This window comes from Dreissena polymorpha, chromosome 11 (assembly GCF_020536995.1).
Source record: "Dreissena polymorpha isolate Duluth1 chromosome 11, UMN_Dpol_1.0, whole genome shotgun sequence".
In the NCBI taxonomy this organism is placed as follows: domain Eukaryota; kingdom Metazoa; phylum Mollusca; class Bivalvia; order Myida; family Dreissenidae; genus Dreissena; species Dreissena polymorpha.
In genome coordinates, this window is record NC_068365.1 from 28,174,271 (window position 1) to 28,196,909 (window position 22,639).

Consider the following 22,639-nt stretch of genomic DNA (forward strand, 5'->3'; position numbering starts at 1 on the left):
TTATGCACGTCATTTCATTGTGTTTCTACGTCAAGAATTATGGTTGCAATGGCAACAAATAGACTAGAAATGCTGCTGAAAATTGTGTGTTTTTGCTGGATCCTGCGATAACCTTAAAGTTCTTAATATGTTTTCATGAAACTTGAAACCTGGATAGATGGCAATATGGACATAATGCACGTCATTTCATTTTGTTCCTACGTCAACAATTCTGGTTGTTATGGCAACAAAAATATTAGAAATACTGCTGAAAATGGTGTTTTTTGCTGGATCCTGCGATAACTTCAAAAGTTCTTAATATTTTTTCATTAAACTTAAAACATGGATAGATGGCAATATGGACATTATGCACGTCATGTCATTTTGTTCCTACATCAAAAATTCTGGTTGCTATGGCAACAAATAGAGTAGAAATTCTGCTGAAAATGGTGGTTTTCTGTATCATGCGATAACTTTAAAGTTCTTATTATTTTTAATGAAACTTATAACATGAATAAATGGCAATATGAACATTATGCACGTCATTTCATTTTGTTCCTATATCAAAAATTCTGGTTGCCATGTCAACAAATATATATAAAAAAAGACAATGGTGGGATTTCTGACAATGGTGGAGTCGGTAGGGGACATATATTGCTTGGCAGTAGTCTTGTTCAATATGTTGCTAAATAAGACAAAAACGGGTAAACGTTTGATTGTAACAATTAACATTAAGAATTAATGTCCCACCACCAATATAATAGTAAACAAGAAACAAAGGTATGCTACCATCAAGCGACACATCCAACTCGCGGACTTCTAGTTTTTAATAGAATTGGTAAACATTAAGTACAGAGAAAATGCATTTGCATATTTTACGATAATTGTTTCAAATAAAACAAATCACATAAAAACCTCAATGTAAACGTACAATAAAAAAGAATTTTGATAAAAGATTATGCAATTTAGGGATACAATGTACAATAATATTTTGAAAATATAATGTTGTGAACAATTCACCAAATCACAAAACTTGTAAATCCTAGTAGTTAGTACCGGAAGCATATTCGACAAACCTTAAGACGGTTATGCTTCAGAAACATAAGTCAACGCACCATAAAATATATTAAACAATACAATTACAAATAATCAATATATGGCAGTTCCCTAGATATATTCGATTGTTTTCCCCTCACTGCTTCATGTTTTCAAATACATGCTTTACAAATCGTGTTGCCTGTGTTGACACGCTGGAGACTATACTCTTAAAGGTGTGTGGGACTTTTTTTAAACTGATACGTGTGGATAGAGACCATTGAAAACTGCTTCAGGATTGGGTACGATTGAAAACTGCTTCAGGTGGGTGGGGATATCAAACGCTTCTATCGTTGGGTGGGACTATTAAAAACTGTTTCAGGTGGATGGGACTATTGAAAACTGCTGAAGTAAGGTGGGGACAATTGAAAACTCTGACAGGTGGGTTGGCACTATTGAAAACTGCTACTTGTTGATGGAGACTATTATATTAAAAACTGTTACAGGTGGATGGGACTTTTGAAAACTGCTAAAGCCGGGTGGGGGTATTCAAAACTCTAAAAGGTGTATGGGACTTTTAAAAAACTGTTACAGGTGGATGGGACTATTGAAAACTGCTGAAGTAAGGTGGGGACTATTGAAAACTGCTTCAGGGGTTTGGTACTATTGTAAACTGCTTCAGGTGGGTGGGGATATCGAACACTGCTACCGTTGGGTGGGAGTATTGAAAACTGTTACAGTTGGATGGGACTTGAAAACTGCTGAAGTCAGGTGGGGACAAATGAAATCTCTTACAGGTGGATTGCGACTATTGAAAACTGCTACGTGAGATTATAATATTCAAAGCTGTTGAAGGTAGATAGGACTTTTGAAAACTGCTATGTGTGGATAGAGACTATTGAAAACTGCTTCAGGGTTTGGGTACTATTGAAAAATGCATTAGGTGGTGGGTATATCGAACACTGCTACCGTTGGGTGGGACTATTGAAAACTGCTACATGTGAAAAGGGCCTATTGAACATTGGTACAGGTTGATGGGGACTATTGAAAACTACTATACATGTGGATGGAGACTATTGAACATTGCTACATGCGGATGGCCGGGGACTATTGAAAAGTGCTACAGGTGGGTGGGGACTATTGAAAACTGCTACATGTGGGTGGATGGGGACTATTGAAAAGTGCTACATGTGGGTTGATGGGGGCTATTGAAAACTGCTTCAGGTGGGTTGGGACTTTTGAAAACTGCTACATGTGGATGGGGACTATTTAAAAGTGATACAAGTGGGTGGAGACTATTGAAAACTGCTACATGTGGATGGGTACTATTGAAAAGTGCGACAGGTGACTATGGAAAACTGCTACATGTGGGTGGATGGGGACAATTGAAAACTGCTTCAGGTGGGTTGGGACTATTGAAAACTGCTACATGTGGATGGGGACTGTGGATGGGGACTATTTAAAAGTGATTCAAGTGGGTGGAGACTATTGAAAACTGCTACTTGTGGATGGGTACTATTGAAAAGTGCGACAGGTGGGTGGAAACTATGGAAAACTGCTACATGAGGATGGGGACTATTTAAAACTGCTTCAGGTTGGTGGGGACTATTGAAAACTGTTACATGTGGATGGGGACTATTGAAAAGTGCTACAGATGAGTGGCGACTATTGAAAACTGCTACATGTGGATGGCCGGGGACTATTGAAAAGTGCTACAGGTGGGTGGCGACTACTGAAAACTGCTACATGTGGGTGGAAGAGGACTATTGAGAAGTGATATAAGTTGGCGGAGACTATTGAAAACTGTTACATGTGGGTGGGGACTTATGAAAAGTGCTACATGTGGATAGGGATTATTGAAAACTGCTTCAGGTGGGTGGGGACTGTTGAACATTGCTACAGGTGGATGGGGATTATTGAATATTGCTACAGGTCGGTGGGGACTATTGAAAACTGCTTCAGGTGGTTGGGGTCTAGTGAAAACTGCTTCAGGTGGGTGGGGACTATCGAAAACTGCTTCAGGTGGGTGGAGACTATTGAAAACTGCTTCATGTGGGTGGGGGCTACTGAAAACTGTTTCAGGTGGGTGGGGATTATTAAAAACCTCTACACGTGGATGGGCTATTGAACATTGCTACATTCAATCGATGGACTGTGCGTTAACTTATATGAAGTATTTGTAATTGTATCGTTTTCCGCAAATAAAAATATTGTATCCTATTAGATAGTTCTGCTATTAAAAATCGTTCACAGGAATGAGGGATCTCATCCTGCAAAAAAATCTAATAGTATTAGAGTATTAAAAAAATGATATATTCTACGTTGATGATTAAACGAAAATCGCCACACTATATATTACTAAATGTAGTCCGCGAAAACAGACAAATCTTGCTTTATCGTATCATCATGATGTTTTAACTTGATGCAATGTGCTTGCACTTAAACCCTTATGTCTAGATTACGCTCTAGAATAATCATTATAATATATAATGAATTGGGATTTTTAATTGTTTACAAAAAATCAATATTATATAACATATACATGGTGATAATGTAAAAAAAAATCAATTTAAAATATATTTTCATGGTGAATTTTTCTAATTTTACTGAAAGAGTTACATTGTTTTAAGGCTTGTTGACTTTGTTTCTGCAACTAAATGCGTAGGCTTTAAAATACTAAATAGTATAGTGATGTGGTGCATTGTTCACAAAATGATAAGTTCAAAATAGTCTGTAACATACATGTATATATTATCATTAAGAGGAATATTCTTATATCAAAAGTCGTGTTTACTGTAAGTTTACATGGAGATTTTAACCCATTTATGATCAGTGGACTCTCCCATCCTTCTTAATTGGATCAATTTATTTTTCAAAATTAGGGATGTCAAGTATATTTATTTCTATATTTAGATTATTTCTTACAGAAATTCCTTTAAGCAAAGGCATACATTTCTAGACGCTAGGCATAAATGGGTTAATATGATTTGTTTTAATTTTAGAATGTTTTGTAAAATATATGAATGCACATATAAAACTTTAAATGGCAAATTATGTGATACATATTTTTGTTTGAACGTAATGTTTAACGAAATGTATTAAATAAAACGTATTGTGGAATAGTTTTTTTGTTTTTATCTTTGGTTTATAAATATTGTTCTGAAGACTGACGGTTCTAATTTTGTTCTTTTATATTCCACCTTGAGAATAGTTTAGTTCCTTTAAGTCACGCGTGATGGCATCAGTCTGTGACACATTACAATTTAAAGTTTATTCTAATGTAATTGAATGTTGTGATGCCGCTTTATACAGTAAGTCTCTCGAAGGCTTCTGTCTGACCATTGGTCATTTACCTCGATACAACAGAGGACTATGGTTTCGGGTGGGTCTGTTTAATCAATGCCTTTTAAAAGTTTTTGTCAACAATTTGATGATTATCAATACGTCATGAGGTGAACTGCATCAGATGTTATGCAATTATGAGTACCATTGATGGGCGCAATGGTGCCTGATACATGGCTTGAAAAGTTTTTGTTGTTTGCCTCCTCTTGCACGTTTGGCAGCGAGCAGTGCTGCATGTGGCATTTGTTGTGTAAGGTTCAGGGACTGCTCTTTGAAGTTTGCTTGATGCCTTATTGTTATACGATGAGTGGCAAATTACAATTAATTTCTCCTTATTTGATGCTATAGCATGTGGTACGTTTTTGCTATGGTCTCATTCAAACGTATTCATAAGGTCGCTGTGCCGTAGTTCATATTGTGTCCGCCTTGGTCATCTGTGGGAGCTTTCTTAAGTTCTCGCTTAAAGACACCAAGTACTGGTTCTAACCAGGGAACGAACCTGAGAGCGTTTTCAATAAACCTTATGCTTTCTATGCAATCGATCTATTATAAATAGGTTTAAACTAAAGGTGTTTAAATAGATATTGTGTTCGCAGTCACTTTCAGGGTGCATATCTGCCTAATATAAAGAGCCAATGGAATGTTGTCGCAGCAGTGTAGGTGGTGGCAGCAAGTTTAAACAAGGTACTTGTCTTTTGGTAAGAATAGATATCAGTCACAACTTTTTCCCGCCTTGTGTGCGAGACATGATAGAGAAATCGATGTTTGTTTATGTCGGTAGTGAATTTGATTATTTTGTGAAAGTTGATGGCGTGTTTTACGAAAGGTATCGAGGTTTTCCTTGCCATGGAACCACTGCATGTCAATATTGTTAATTAAACGAAACCAAACAAGTGGCTTCAAATATGCAAACTTGATAATTTCATTAAAGATGTCACAAAAACGTGTTTATGCATAACCGTGCCATGTGTTATTTTTGTGCTGTGCCTTACATTTGAAGGTAATGCTTTTGATTTAACTAAAAGTTGTTGAATTAAAAACTTGTGTCTGCTGACCGATCATTTCGCTTCCTGTTTCCCAGGCATGTTAATAAGACTCAATGCTATTCTAATATGGGGTATTTTTGTCAAGATATAACAACCACATGACGATGTTACGCACTAAATATTTTACATCACATTGTTTTTTCACAATATATATATTTTTTAAAGTTTGCATAATTTAATTTTTTAACAGACAGACAGGCCGAAAACAATATACCCCCGATAATTCGAACCGGGGGCATAAAAAGTTCCTACTGGAGGCAAAAAAGTATCAGGGACAAAGTCATGCATGCTAACCACGAAAATGAACTTTGCAAAACATAGACAGGTTAGTCAGCCCGATGACACGGTTTGTTGCCAAATATGCGAGGTGAATCAACAAAAACCAACAAAAACATGTAAAGCCATATAAGGCGCCTTTTCGTCAATCAATGGTACACATAATTGCAGCTAATGCAGTTAGTTAACCTGTTGATGTATTGTGTCGGCAACAAACAATATGTTGCTATTAAAGGCCTTGAACAATGGCATGAACTTGCACAGGTCGGACTTGTGACACATAAATTGAACTGACAGGGCTTCCCCTGGCTCAAAAATTTCTTTAGCCAAATTCATCTGGCTATTGCAAAATTTGTCTATTTTTGGCTATATTTAGGTTTTAATGAAGAAAAAGTTGTAGCCAAATAGAATTTTCTTTAGCCAAATAGGTCAATTTGTAGCCATTGGCTAATTTGGCGAATGGCAGAGTAAGCCCTGGAACAGATTCCCCTTTGCCTCAAACTTCAAAGAATCAGGCCGCTTATTCAAAACCATCATCCTCTGTTTTTGTTGATGCAAATGTTCATATTATAACCATAAACTCCGATACCTACTAGATAAGGCTTCACCCTACAGCCTAATGGAAATCAACTAGAAATGTGTAACATACTGCTAACCCCACAGCACAACACATGTGTGGACACAGACAAATCTATTATAATTACTAGAACGGACAAAAAAGACAAAGGGCTATATAGTAATTAACCAAAACTGGTCACAGTCACAATTTCTCTCTTTATGATGAAAACGTTGTCAACTAACTGAAAGTTGTAGCAAAATTTACCCTATAGTTAATCTTTAACTGTTAAAAGGGATTTAAAACACAAGAGGGTGATGGGCTCTATGGCGGTCACTCAAATAACGGTATCCATAGAAGGCAGAGTTCAGAAGAATAGAACTAGAGCCTTGTCACAGACGTGACGTATACCTCCACATGCCGCATTGACACAGACTATTTTTCATGCTGTCTTCACAAAACAAGAGAATCTAAGTAAGAATTATTATGCCATTATAATTTATAGCCATTTTGACCTTTGATCTCTTGAATTCTTTCACATGACACGCCGCCCAATGACTGTGAAAAAAAGTAATGTACAGAGTCATGTTTAAATCTCACAATGAATGACATAGTTATGGCCCAGACAAGATCATTTATTGCCATTTTTGACCTTTGAACTAAAAGCGTGACCTTGACCTTGGAGATATCGACGTAATTCTTTTGCGCCACACACCGTCCAATGATGGTAAACAAAAGAGCAAAAATTAATTTAAAATCTCACGATAAACTACATAGTTATGGCCGAGACAAGAGCATTTATGGCCATTTTTTACCTTTGAACTCAAAGTGTGACCTTGGATATATCGACGTAATTCTTTCGCGCAACACACCGTCTTATTATGGTGAACATATGTGCAAAATGATTTTAAAATCTTACAATGAACGTCATAGTCATGGCCCGGACAAGCTCATTTATGGACATTTTTGACATTTGAACTCAAAGTGTGACCTTGACCTTGCAGATATCAACGCAATTCTTTCGCGTGATGCAACGTCCAATGATGGTGAAAATATGTGCAAAATGATTTTTATATCTCACAATGAACGACTAATTATGGCCCGGACAAGCTCATTCATGGCCATTTTTGACCTTTGAACTCAAAGTGTGACCTTGACTTTGGAGATATTGACGTAATTCTTTCGCGCGACACACCGTCCAATGATGGTGAACAAATATGCCAAATGATTTTAAATTCTCACAATGAACAACATAGTTATGGCCCGGATAAGGTCATTTATGGCCATTTTTGACCTTTGAACTTTAAGTGTGACCTTGACCTTGGAGATATCGACGTAATTGTTTCGCGCAAGACACCGTCCAATTATGGTGAACAAATGTGGCAAATGATTTTAAAATCTTACAATAAATGACCTAGCTATGGTCCGGACAAGCTCATTTATGATCGTTTAACTCCAATTGTGACCTTGACCTTGGAGATAGACGTAATTCTTTCGCGCGACACACCTTCCAATGATGGTGAACAAATGTACCTAGACATTTTAGAATCTAACGATAAATGACATAGTTATGGTCCGGACAAACTTTCAGTTTATAACACAATAAGTGACCCCATGACCTAGTTTTTGACCTGGCATAACCCATATTCAAACTTGACCTAGACATCATCTAGATACAACTTCTGACCAAGTTTGGTGAAGATCGGATGAAATTTAGGGACAGACCGACCGACCGACCGACAAAGTGACTCCTATATAGCTCCCATTACCAATGGTAATGGGGGTATAATTAGAATAGTTACTCTTCCGAACAATGTTTTATGACCCAAAAATAAAGAACAAGGAAATAGTTCCAACATACGGTTTATTTATTCAAGTCATTAAATATCAAATACAAACGAATATGGGAATCAAATAATTTACATTTAAAATTTTGACAGATGCATTTACATTATTTTCAGTAAATTCTAAAAAAGGAATAAAACCTCCATGTAAACATAGAATAAAAACAATTTTTGATAAAATAATATGCATATTTAAGATAATATGTACAAGATCATTTTGAAAATATAATTTAGTGAACAATGCACCAAATAACTATATTTTAAAGCTTTAGCAGTTAGTTCTGAAGAAATGTTAACACACTTAAGACACTATAAATTTCAGTAAAATCACTCAAATCACCATACAAATATTTAATATGGATTTTTTACTACATATTCACTGAAAAAAAAACATATTTTACATTAATTGTGTTTACACATTTGTGCATATATATATATATTATACATTATAATATCTTTTCTACAGAGAAATATAGAAATTAAAGTTTAAGTGCAATCAAATTGAGTCACTTTAAACATCATTTTAATAACATATATCATGATTTGTTTGATTTCACAGACATTTTGTCCCATACAAGTATGACGATTTTCATTTTGTTGTCATAGTAAAATGAATCAAATCTCTAATTGTTTGAATACTCTTATAAGTTACAAATCTGCTGAATGCGATGCCTCATGGCTGTGAACCATTATTTATAACAAAGCAGAACAAACTTACAGATACATTGTTTTAGCTGGGGGAAAAATGAATTACAAATAATTAATATTACAAACAGCTCATGGACTGACTTTTTTATGGTAAGAACATCCATTTATGGTAAACATAAGCCAAATATCAAGCTTTAAATATTGAAATCCAGTGTTGATATACATTACATGTTAGAATTATTTTGTCTATGAGACATCTTACATGTATTTGGTATATTTTGTTTTGGAGGGTAGAGGAGTGAGTATCAAAACTATCAATAATGCAATTTTTAAAAGAAATTATTAATCAAAATATAAATTTCCAATGACTACGAAATAAGGAAGGTAAAAACTAATTAAAAAAACATGTTATGCAGAAGGTGTTTTTTATATTAAAGCAGAAGATACTAAATATACAATCTATGAAGTGCTTACAAATATAATTTTACTACATTGAGCAAACTGATACCTTTGTCTTATAATATGATAACACAATAAATAATTGTTGTTGATAAACTTTCAAATTTAACGGTGAAAATTATAATTAACTTCAAACTTTACAGGTAACTCTTGAATACAGTTTGTTTTAAAGAAATTAAGTAATACAGTATTCCCACAAAATCATCACTATCAGGTAAAAGCCAAAGTTAAATAACTACCAATCATAACATTGGGTTAATAGTAATCACAATACAGCCTAACCGTGTAATAAACAACACTAACAACAGACAACTATTTACAGGAGAACTCACTCTCATGCAATGAAATGCAACAAAGTTGACTACAAATTTTTACTATAAAGAGTACAACCAAAAATGAACACATGAAACACCCGTCATTAGGTTTATCACACAATATACTTTGAAGTCATGAAAATCTTAATTATATTTGCCAAGAATTGCAACAGGTGCCTAAATATATTTGAAATATTCCTTAAGGTCCTAGCTTGACTTATGAGAGAATTTTTAAAATTAATTGAATACATGTACTTCGAACCATATAGATTTGTTGCTAAGGTGAAAGTCAGTCATATTGATACCATGCCATGCCAATTTCTTGTAAACAGATTTGAAGAAGAATTAACAAAAATATTGTTACTTATCAAAATCAACTTAATTGGTGTCTGAAGAACAAATCAATTGATGAAGTTTGTAAACTGATTTATACTTCTCCATCAAGAAATGTCGTTACAATTTATTGTGCTTTCAATTAACAAGTGGAAAATAAAGGCCTTCATCCAAAATGCATGTCTCTCTTTATAAAATTAAAATGACTGATGATTTGAGCAAGAAGGCTTACAGAATTTAAAACACTACCATGACATTCTCCTAACTGACTTCTTCTGCAGCACTCAAGCGAGCACTATAATTTTAATTCATGCTTCAAGATAAGTACTGAAGAAATGCAACCAGTAAGTCAGTACTTTAATTAAAGTACAAGTTGCTCATTCCTGACAATAGCCATATCCTAATAAGCCAAACAAGAGTATTGCTATTTAAACCTCTTTCCTCACACAATTTAAAACTTTTCACTGGTTCTTAAGGCTGCTTATAACACCAAGGCTAGAAGAAAAGGTTATTTACGCATTAAATTTGATTACATGCCGCTGAAATGTGCAGTTTTTGGATATGGGTAACATCAACACAACCTCAGAGTCCTCCCAGTCCTGATACAAACACAAATTTAACAAATTACTGGAAACCCTGTGACTTTGAAATAGCTTAAGAATTCAAATACATAATTGCCAAATTGCCAGAGACCCAGTAATGCCCTTGCCCCACATATACACAGCATTAGAAGACAAGTACACATCTATGAGCTGATGTTGGGGCTGTTGGTGTTGCTGTTGTTGCTTTGGGCAAGGATGCTTGCCTTTTTACCCTTGGACAGTGTCTGTACCTGCTTGGTCAAGTCACGATTCTTCTTCTCAAGGTCACGGTTTTTACTCTTTGAAAGACAAAAGAAAACATTTCAGGGTTGGAACGGTCTACATTGTGCCTTGCAAACCCATAGTTAATTAAATTCAATTGGGATTTTATTGACATCATAATTTAAAAAGCAACTTCCAATTTCTCCAATATTATCTAAAAGACATCTGTAAGTCTTGTCTCTAGGATTTGGTTATAAAACACAACTAGTTTGATTTTATAATGTTAATTGTCTAATACAGATACTAATATTTCAGAAATTGTACAGAAAAGTGACAATGCCCACATCAGTTCATCTTTAATACATGTGTTACCGGCTGTTACATTCTGTAAATAAATTAAAATATTGAAATTGGTATAAGGACTTTTAACACATTTAACAACAAGGCTATACTACTATTTGTCCAATTTGAAAGTGTAATGAACATTTTTTGTAAGACACCTGTTAAAAAGACTTGGCCACCTCATAAACCTAGCTGTTATTGCTTACCAATTACTTTATTTTAATTTAAATAGTTGTGGAATCACAAGCAAGATCTGCGTTCAACAAACACATTTCAACGTAAATCCTACATCAAAATTCTAGCTATGGGTAGAAGATGTATTCTTATTTCAGTAACAATTTGGGCATAAGCATGTAACAAGAAATCATTAAAATCATCTCATTAAAACTTCTGACCAAGTTTGGTGAAGATCGGATGTAAACTACTTGAATTAGAGAGCGGACACCATGCTGAATGTTAAAAAACGCACTCAGTGACCCTGTGACCTAGTTTTAGGCCCAGAATGGCCCATGTTCAAACTTGTCCTAGAGATTATTTAGATATAACTTGCCACCAAGTTTGGTGAGGATTGGATGAAAACTACTTGAATTAGAGAGCGGACAACATGGTGAGGTTTAAACCACACTATTAGACTAAGTGACCTCGTGACCTAGTTTTTTACCTGGCATGACCCATATTCAAACTTGACCTAGACATCATCTAGATACAACTTCTGACCAAGTTTGGTGAAGATCCGATAAAAACTACTTGAATTAGAGAGCGGACAACATGCTGAATGTTTAAAACGCACTAAGTGACGTGACCTAGTTTTTGACCCGGCAAGGCCCATGTTTGAATTTGGCCTTAAGATCATCTAGATACAACTTCTGACCAAGTTTAATGAAGATCGGATGAAAACTAGTTGAATTAGAGAGCGGACAACATGCTGAATGTTTAAAACGCACTAAGTGACCCCATGACCTAGTTTTTGACCCGGCAAGGCCCATGTTCGAACATGGCCTAGACATCATGTAGATACAACTTCTGACCAAGTTTGTTGAAGACCGGATGAAAACTACTTAAATTAGAGAGCAGACACTTAAAACGGACCGACAGACAGACAGACCTACCGACCTACACCGACAAGTTCACTCCTATATACCCCCCTTAACTTGGTTTGTGGGGGTATAATAATTAAAACTATAGAAATACATGTATTATTATTCCACACTGGTATCACTGATAACCAGAATATGATTAACCTTTTAACAAAACATTAAAACATGAATTTCAAATTCTTTTAAAGAGTAACACCTTTAATATTTTTTTTACATAAATATTTCTATGAGTGTTTCAAATCATGAACATTCCAATCAGAGGCAAAGTAAAAATGGATACATGCAACACACATATAACCAGAATAGCCTACAGTAACTCAGTCTGTTCAGATGTTATGCAATTGCTGCTCATCAGTACCTAAGGGTTGAAAATGAAGCTTTAAAACTTAAATCTAGTAAGAAAGGTCTTAAATTTCATTTGATTTTCTAATGGACAACAAACGGGTCTTTAAAGCGTACCTAAGCTGTACATATTTAACCCCATAAATTCTTTCAACAAACTACTTACTTGGAGTGTCTCAATGGTCTCGCTGCTTTTCTTGGACAAATCTGTCAGCTTTGTTCGGAAACTCTTCTCACTCTCGTACTGTGCTGCCTTGATTTCTGTTATCTACAAACACAAAGAAGTAGAGATCAGTGTAATGAACCAGAACTTTTGACTTGCATTCATGCATGATAAATATTCACACCCTCTGAATTAATGTTGAGTATTTAAGCTTATAACCTTTAATATATTTGGCTTAGTATTCTGATTTTCAAAGCGTGTCGCAATTATAAACAAGAGCACCGCATAACGGGTACCAACGCTCCGCTGCGTGTGCTGGGAATAAATGAAAGCTTGTCAGAATTTTTTTTTTAGAGGTCATAGTGACCTTGACCTTTACCTAGTAACCCAACCAGAGATGTGTTTGTCATAAATACAATGCCCCCTTCTGCGCCGCTTTGAAGCCATATATTTGACCTTTGACCTTGAAGGATGACCTTGACCTTTTATTACTCAAAATGTGCAGCTCCATGAGATACACATGCATGCCGAACATCAAGTTGCTATCTGAAGTGACATAGAAGTCATGAGCATTTTTTGAAGCCTAATTGCGAAACCTAAATGCAAAGTGTGACGGAAAGACAGACAGACGGTCCGATCACTATATGCCCTCCTTCGGGGGCATAAAAATGGGTGTGACATGTAGAACTCATCAAGGTGCAGCTTCATATGAAGTTTCAATGGTGTAGGTGAGGCACGTTTATTTAGAACCAATGTTCAAAAGATTAACAAAATGTTAAGGTTTTAGCAGGACGTGGACGGCAGTCGACATGACGAGCTGGCTATGACAATATCTCGAGTTTTCTCCGAAAACAGCACAGTTAAAAAACAGACTGGTAGCATTAAGGAGGAATAATCATTATTTATGCATAGAGTAAAATAAATAAGGTAACTTTAAATAGTAAGGACACTACTATTATTACTTTAATATAGACAATGGTATGCATGGTTACTTTAAATAGTTAAGATGTTGATAAAAAGACCAGTTTTAAACCTTCCCACAATATTCATGGTAAAGCCAAACCAATCTAACAAATTAGCCAGTTATTGTTTTTTGTAAAGTAGGTAAGGTTTTTGGTTGCAGTTTTCATTACGCATTTGAAAACTGGTCATATTGGGGCAAAAAACAGCTACATATTGCTTTGGTAAAGAGTCCGATATTCTGACCTGTGCGAACAGTAGAACAATACCCCCGGAGTAAAACACTACCTTTTTGTCCTTCTCAAGAAGTTGTTGGTCCTTCATAGAGAGCTGTTTCTTCATGTTATCCAGCTGCTCCTGCAGCCTGTTGATGGCGATGATATGCTCCGAGCTGTTGGGGTCCACGGGGGACTTCTCTGTGGTCAGCAGAGAGGTCTTGTTGGGGGTCAATGACCCAGGAAGTCCATTGGAGTCGCTGTTCTCAATTCGGGGACGCTTGTTTGGCGAATTGGGACTGTGAGATCTGGTACCAAGTAAAATGCACATTAACTGAAGAAAATATTTTAATATAGAGGACAACTTAACTAAATTCTTTCTCATACTACATGTTATTTGTCTTTGTTCTGAATATATATTTAAACTGAAAAATATAGGATTAAACTCGCCCCCTACTAAAGAACTTTTATCATTTTTATTAAAAAACATTTTTGATTCTTACATATCTACATTGTTTATTAACGGCACCGCTTTTCTAGCAATGCAATTACTGTATTTCAATGAATATCCTTTACTCCCATTAAATTGAATAGTTTCACTTATTTAGAAAGTACAACACACAGCAGGATCGTAAGGCATACATGTATATAGAGCAAAGAACATTTCAACCTTTATACCTCTTATGGTGTTTCTTGTGATGGTGATGATGGTGGTGGTGATGTCGATGCTTGTTGTGTTCCTTTTCATGCCCCTCCAGTTTTTCATCTTTGGAAGCGTTGCTCTTTTCTTCCTTGTTTTCACGGAGAAAATCAAATGACGAAGCAAAAGACGGCGGCGTAGATTTCTCACCAACCGAGAGATTCAACATGGAAATAGAGTCTTTCTGGGGTTGAGGGGTCGTTTTGGCGTTTTGAAAATTGCTTTCAAAGGGCGAGATTTTATCTCGACTGTTTATTGGGGTCCCAGCAGTATTTTCTGACTTACTACTGTCAAGTTTGTCCAGTTTATCAAAGCTGCTGGGATTTGATCGCATACCCTGTTTCTTCTCTTCTTGCTTTTGTTTTGCCTTCTGTAGAACACGTTTGTAGGCCAAGGTGCACAACCAGCATAAAACCCTGCCATGCACCTGAAAGATATGGATTTTAATTTGTATAATATAAGAGACACTCCAGGGCCTTTAAACAATCGGGTCCCACTGTGCGTGAATTTCTAAATATGGGGTACCCCATGTGCATGTGTTATTTGTCCAGTTATGACATAAGGAGTTATAATGTGTCAGCTTATTGTTAGAACTTTTTAAATTGCATCAGGCACAAGGAATTGCACAATTATTATTCACACCTTATTATGCAAAAGCACTCACTTTTGATTTTGCTTTATCCGTCCTGTCGAAGGCTGCCTTCATTTTGCACTGCTCACACGGAGCTGGGTTGCCAAACTTCTTCTCATAGGCAGTGCATCGCTGACACTTATTGTCCACAAAAGCCGCAGTCAGGTTACAGTAGCGGCAAACAGAAGGCTGTTGTTACACAGAAGTCAGAGATTTTAATTGCATGTGAAATTGACATAATCGACACATCTGCCAACTAATACATTTCACACCTCCTTAACTTCAAAAGCATGAGTTTCTTTCATACAATAACACTATTTACTGATTTAAATCAAAATGTATTCTGTTTTGAAAAAGATTTGGGATTCAGTTATATGTTACAAAAGATTTTAGTTTTTATATGCAACCCAAACTATACATTCTTAGCTTCTGCATAAAAAACAGCATCACCTCTCCATATACTTTCAGGTTGTAGTTACAATGCCGACAACTGCTGCTGGTTGAGCCTTTCCTTAAATAGAAATAATTAATCACCACATAATTAATAAATAAACAAGAATATCAGTGAAACTGATGGATGCTCCCCCATGATGCGCTTTGTCAATCTATGTGTTAATAACCACCTAAAAAAATATATTATTAGCCTCGGTGACCTTGACCCCAGTGACCTCGAACCTCATCAAAAGGTAGAGGTTTATTCAAGGTACCTACATGCCAAATATGAAAGGATCGGTAAAGAATTGAAGGTGCTATCAGAAACTGTAACAAAAGTGTGACGGAAAAATATATTATTACCCTCGGTGACCTTAACCCCAGTGACTTCAAACCTCATCAAAAGGTAGAGGTCTATGCAAGGCACCTACATGCCAAATATGAAAGAGATCGGTAAAGAATTGAAGGTGCTATGAGAAACTGTAACAAAAGTGTGATGGAAAAATCTATTATTAGCCTTGGTGACCTTGACCCCAGTGACCTCAAACCTCATCAAAAGGCAGAGGTCCATGCAAGGTACCTTCATGCCAAATATGAAAGAGATCGGTAAAGAATTGAAGGTGCTATGAGAAACTGTAACAATAGTGTGACGGAAAAATCTATTATAAGCCTCTGTGACCTTGACCCCAGTGACCTCAAACCTCATCAAAAGGTAGAGATCCATGCAAGGTACCTACTTGCCAAATATGTAAGAGATCAGTAAAGTATTGAAGGCGCTATGAGAAACAGTAACAAAAGTGTGACGGAAAAAATCTATTATTAGCCTTGGTGACCTTGACCCCAGTGACCTCATCAAAAGGTAGAGGTCCATGCGAGGTACCTACATGCCAAATATGAAAGAGATTGGTAAAGTATTGAAGGTGCTATGAGAAACGGTAACAAAAGTGTGACGGAAAGAAGTAAGGAAGGAAGGACAAACTGGCAACTATATGTTCCGCCGAAATTTTATTTTGGGGAGCATAAAAACACAATCATATTCTTCAACATTTTCTATTTTATTTATTACGAGGAAATGATGATTAATGTCTTATTTGACCTAAATTTCTTGCAATTATTATAAAGTGGGAAATTTCAATGGCAAAACCATCTTACATTCTTACATACTCTCCCAAAATTGTATGGTTTGAAATATCTGAGTGGGCGCCAACACGTTTGTTTTTATACACTTACACAATAAAGTTATTGTTAAATTAAATTTGAGAACAAAAATTGAAATCTCAAATTTTATTTCAAAGCAAATGGTCTTTTTTTCAAAAGTTTACTTTGTATATCATTTTATACCTCACCGTATTAGCTTATCATTGTAGTGAATACATGTAAGCTGAATACTACTTACTCCCCAGGTGTGAATTCTGAACGGCATAAAGAACATTTCACTACTGGCTGAACGTTTCTGCATTTCTGAAAAATAAGATTTACACTGCAGTGTTTTTTTTCACTCAAAATCGGGTCCGGTTTGGACCCATTCCCAATGGAAACAAGGGCTGTTTGTAAAACATGCATGCCCCCCATATGGGCTGTCCGTTGTAGTGGCAGCCATTGTGTGAAAACCATTTTTGTCACTGTGACCGTGACCTTTGACCTAGTGACCTGAAAATCAATAGGGGTCATCTGCGGGTCACGATCAATGTACCTATGAAGTGTCATGTTCCTAGGCAAAAGCGTTCTTGAGTTATCATCCGAAAATCATTTTACTATTTCGGGTCACCGTGACCTTGACCTTTGACCTTGTGACCTCAAAATCAATAGGGGTCATCTGCAAGTCATGATCAATCTACCTATGAAGTTTCATGATCCTAGGCGTATGCGTTCTTGAGTTATCATCCGAAAACCATTTTACTATTTCGAGTCACCGTGACCTTGACCTTTGACCTAGTGACCTAAAAATCAATAGGGGTCATCTGCGAGTCAAGATCAATCTACCCATGAAGTTTCATGATCCTAGGTGTATGCGTTTTGGAGTTATCATCCGAAAACCATTTTACTATTTCGGGTCACCGTGACCTTGACCTTTGACCTAGTGACCTCAAAATCAATAGGGGTCATCTGTGAGTCATGATCAATCTACCCATGAAGTTTCATGATCCTAGGCGTATGCGTTCTTGAGTTATCATCCGGAAACCATTTTACTATTTTGGGTCACCGTAACCTTGACCTTTGACCTATTGATCTCAAAATCAATAGGGGTCATCTGCAAGTCATGATCAATCAACCCATGAAGTTTCATGATCCTAGGGGTATGCGTTCTTGAGTTATCATTCAAAAACCATTTTACTATTTCTGGTCACCGTGACCTTGACCTTTGACCTAGTGACCTCAAAATCAATAGGGGTCATCTGCGAGTCATGATCAATGTACCTATGAAGTTTCATGATCCTGGCCCCAGGGGTTCATGAGTTATCATCTGACAACCACCTGGTGGACGGACCGACCGACAGACCGACCGACATGAGCAAAGCAATATACCCCCTCTTCTTCGAAGGGGAGCATAAAAAGTATATATTTTTCCCAAATGGGAGCTAAAAATTCCCAATGGAACAAAAAAAAAATAATTTTTTTTTTTATAAATATTTTGTTCATCTCCCATCCATATAAGATCAACCTTAGTAAATATTATACTTGACACACCTGTATCCTCAATTTTGAAGCATTTGTGAGCAAAACAACAACAACAACACTAATTTCCCAATGTTAGTCAAAACGCAGCGAATTTTCCCAATCCAAAGGGACCCGGCCCCATTCCCAAAATGGTGAAAAAAAACACTGCACTGTGTTTAACAACATTTATTTATTAACAAAAAAGTAATGTAAAATCAATAATATTCTGCGCATCTTTTAAGTCCAGATATTTTATAGTGAAAGAGTAAATAATAAAGACACACTTAACTATTACTATTATCAATACTATTCTAATTTTTTTATTCTTTTACTAGATTGACATGATTATTTAGTAATTAATTTTAATTTATTTCATGTAACTTGGCCTCAGGAAAGAATGAGTTTTTATGATGTGGAGTTTTACACTGGATTGGCAAAAAGCACTTGGAATTTTGGGTAGAGTATTTTTTAATAATTTTGTTGGCCTTATAATCTGAGAAAGTCTTGGGGACGTATATTTGCGCTTTGATGCACGGACCATAGGGACATTTTATAAAAATACTCTACATACTTAACAGTGTTCTCCGGAAGCACCGGCGGCCGGCGATTTCGCCGGCTACTGACAGTCTAGGCGCCGGCTACTTTCCCAAAAAATATCAATTGGAAACGGCGCAAAAAACGCCCGTTTTAATTCCAGTTGAGACGCGATTTTTCAATTTCGTCTTTCAAATAACTAACCGGATGTTTCTATTCTAATGCGCGTTAATTATGCGCCGAACAGGAAGAAGCACGGATAAAACCGATCAATACAGTACACTCCACGCGTTTTCCCCAATATCTCTCGCTTCTCCGCGGGCAGTGACCTGGAGGGAGATTAAGAAAATCCCGCGATACGCGGCGTTTGCATGATTTTGGACGCGGCGGTTAACGATCGGCAAAATTGATAAGCCAACGCGGCGGCCCTCGGCGTTGGCAACGCGGGGGAAACTCCGCGTTTAACGAGATAACGATCAATTTAACGTTGTTTGACTTCCTGATTTTCAAATAAAATTACATTTATTACAAGTACATACATGTAGTATAATATATACAATTACAAAAAACAACCAAGATAGATCGATCCCGACGTGGTTGTAGAAGTAGTTGTTGTTGTATAGAAAACTCGTTGATTTACGACCAACAAAGCGTCGTCTTTTAACTGATACTTACCAATTAATATAATCACAGTTTGCAACATTGTTTTTATTTTGATAATTTAATCCAAAGTTTTCATGTTTGCAGGTGTTTTTTTATACTGAACATGTAGACAAATGGCCGAGGACCCTATTAAAAGTCTCGCAAAAATGTGTGAATTGACAGTTTGACGTCATGAAAGAAAAACCGCTTCCTGTCTGAAGGAATGAAAAACACACTGTTCTCGCCGACAAAATTGGCTTCCTTTGTTTGGCAATCAACACGCTAAACCAATGGGGTGTTTATAACTCAATAGCAACTGTCGAAAGATGTAACTGCACGTGCTTAGCTCCGCCTTTCGAATCTTTTACAGGGAACAAAGGGTGGAGTTTAACAGTTAATTGAACACGTGTTTTACGAAAAGTTGAGTCCTGAATGGCCGTAATTACTTGGTCTAAGCTTTGACACAACAAATAAATCTATCTCGGATTTTCCTACAAAGGCCATTTTCCCAACTTTTTGTACAGTTACTAATAATGGCGTCCGCGTGTTTACGAAATTCGAAACACATTCATCTTAAATAACGGTGTCTTGTTGGATAATTACTGGATTTTATTTTTTTATTTTATTTTTTGGTATGCCCAGTAGCACACTGCTAACGCGGTGTTGCGCGGCGGTCACTGATAAGAACGGAAATCGTCTGCATTTACCGACTTGGCTAAAGTAATACACGCCGCGGGAATAAGCGAACGCGGCGTAACGCCGAGCGTTTTATCGAGTTCACCTCGCTTTCCAAAGCCGCGTGAACACTCGCTAGCAGAAAAAAACCCGCGGAGGGAGCGCGTTTTTTTTGGGAAAACGCGTGGAGTGTACTGTAGTTCGTATCTTTCCGTAAAAGATTATTACCCGCTGTTTAAAGAATACCAAGATGCCCTCGACGCCCTTGGCATGGATGACCAAGGATCTGGGCTAGATTCTGACTATGGATCTTCAGATTCAGATTATTAAAAAACAGTTGTTGCAATTTCATGTTTCTTTTTTCAAAGTTTGTGAGAGAGTTATTCAATAAATTTCAAATAAATATTTTATTTTCTATGAAAAATGCTAGGTTACTTCAATCTAAGAAAAACTCCCTAGAATGCACCAGATTGCACCATTTCACTCATGTACTTTTAAAAAAATCCTGCGTGCTTAGTCACTGGCTACTTTAAAAATATTTCTGGCTACTTTAGATTTTATGGAGAACACTGAATACTACAAATATATATATATACAAGGGATACAACTGTAAAATTTCCAGCACAACACCATGATCTGAACAGAAGCAAAATAATTGCTTCCAACAGCAATAGTTGCACCAAATAAACAATATAACAATAACCAAGACATTTATCTTTCAGAATATAACTATCTTCATAGCAGTAAATGCATAAATAGTTTTCTTTGAAACGTAAGTTTCATGAAAAACTGTAAAATTTTCGAACTTGAACAAAAGTTTGCACAACCACTTTGACATATTCTGTTCCATAATTTAATCATACTGAGCAGGTAAGCAAATTTTACCGTGTTTTATATAATCATAATATAATTTATGAATCAAAGTAGACAACTTTTATGATGGAATGTAACTGCATATGTGTAAAAACACCGTAAATCTTAAATTGTTTACATTATCTACAATCTTCAAGCATGTGTACATGCAAGTTGTTAAGTAATGTAACACGCAACGTGATTGGTTAGCTGTTTCATGCAGTGGAGAATTAACCAATCAAATTGCATAATTGAAATACATGAAGCGTAATATCTAAAATGAAAGAAGACTATATCAAAATATCACAGTTAATTGTAATTATGTTATATTAAACTATAAACAGAAACTAGCAAATGAATATGTACGTTCAAAAGGGGTTAGTTTTAAAGGAATATGGAAATTACAACTAGAATTATTATTTTTCAGTTGTGCACACTTGTTTCCCAGTTGCCGTTGGGATTTTTGAGCCTTTTTGCATGAAAGGTATCATTTTTATTTAATGAATGATCGTAGTTTATTGCCAAGTTTATTATGTTCTGAAAGATAAATGTCTCTGCTGTTGGTATACCGTTTTTTTTGTGTAATTAATGCTTTTGAAAGAGATTTTTTTGCTTTTGTTCAGACCATGGTGTTGTGCAGGAAATTTGACAGGGATCTGGGAGATAAGTGACATGTCAAGATTTGTTTGACCTTATGACTAATCAACAATTTTAAATTGATTTGGATTGTGTTACAAGTTAAATGATTCAATATAGAACGTTTAAAATCGGTAAATATATGTTAATAACCGGTGACATGACATGCATTACTCACAATTGTTGTTTCGACGCCTTACCTTACACAGCTGTTCTGAAGAAGATAACGCATCAAACGGGTGCCGATCGTGGCATTTGGTGCAGGCGAATAGAGCTGCCATGATACACTTGATAAACAGATGTGTTTTTATTCACAATTTTGAGATAATTACTTATTCTTTCAGTTGCTACTTTGACTTTCACACCGGAAGTTTAAAGTGTTCAGCTGCGAGCATGCGCAGTGTTTTGCATTGAGCAAAGTCACTCAATTCTATCCAAATGCACTTTCTTATCATGTTAATGCACGCGTCTACGTTTCACATACAACAGCTTCAATTCGTCCTCATCACTTACAAAAAGCCTCTAAAATGCCTTACTGAGTACGATTCATGTTTTAAAGTCTCTATAACGCTCAAAATCAAAGAAAATTTCGGAAAGTATTTCGTAAAATAAAGTTAACACCTAAACAATCAGTGTTCCTTATAGCAATAGCCACAATTTCAATGCTAGATGTGGTATGATTACATAGATTTATGTAGATACAAAATGCTCGTTTTTATTTATTTGTGACCACAATAAATTCCATGTTAACTTCCTGCGAATATGTCTATTGATACGAAACACGAACATTAAAATTGTACCATGTTAAAACCATAATAAAAACGAGCATTTTGTATCCACAAACATCTATTTTACCAGCCAACATCTGGCGTTGAAATTTCGACAATGGCCATAAAGAACAATGATTTTTAATTGTTTAGCTTTATTTTACGAAATATTGTACGAAATTTTCGTTGATTTTGAGTAGTAATGTTACTTTAATTTTTAACATTAAATTCATATGATGTTATTAAATATAACTACTATGACGCTTTCCATTATTTTATGTTTCAGATAAAAAGCATGTCATTTAAACTCTTTACTGGTTAATTTGATGTGAAAATTTCAAGTTCTGTTTAAAGATTA

The 22,639-nt window shown here is 35.9% G+C and overlaps 1 protein-coding gene across 1 annotated transcript; it reads right to left on the reverse strand.

Annotated features, from left to right (window-relative positions):
* Nucleotides 1–8,081: 8,081 nt before the first annotated feature.
* LOC127850822 (protein FAM76B-like) lies at nt 8,082–21,912 on the reverse strand. The gene is made up of 8 exons (XM_052384159.1): nt 21,715–21,912; nt 16,914–16,978; nt 15,536–15,596; nt 15,119–15,274; nt 14,433–14,881; nt 13,828–14,062; nt 12,583–12,684; nt 8,082–10,712 (listed from the first exon to the last, which is right to left on the reverse strand). The coding sequence occupies exons 1-8, from the start codon at nt 21,793–21,795 to the stop codon at nt 10,578–10,580; spliced, it is 1,284 nt and encodes a 427-aa protein (XP_052240119.1). The 5' UTR covers nt 21,796–21,912; the 3' UTR covers nt 8,082–10,577.
* Between the last annotated feature and the right edge of the window lie 727 nt (nt 21,913–22,639).

Coding starts and splice junctions, on each gene's coding strand:
- LOC127850822 (XM_052384159.1), bottom strand. CDS start 21,795: ATGGCAGCTCTATTCGCCTGCACCAAATGCCACGATCGGCACCCGTTT. Junction 15,275..15,535: donor ACCTGAAAGTATATGGAGAG/GTGATGCTGTTT, acceptor GTGTAACAACAG/CCTTCTGTTTGCCGCTACTG. Junction 14,882..15,118: donor CGGATAAAGCAAAATCAAAA/GTGAGTGCTTTT, acceptor CATATCTTTCAG/GTGCATGGCAGGGTTTTATG.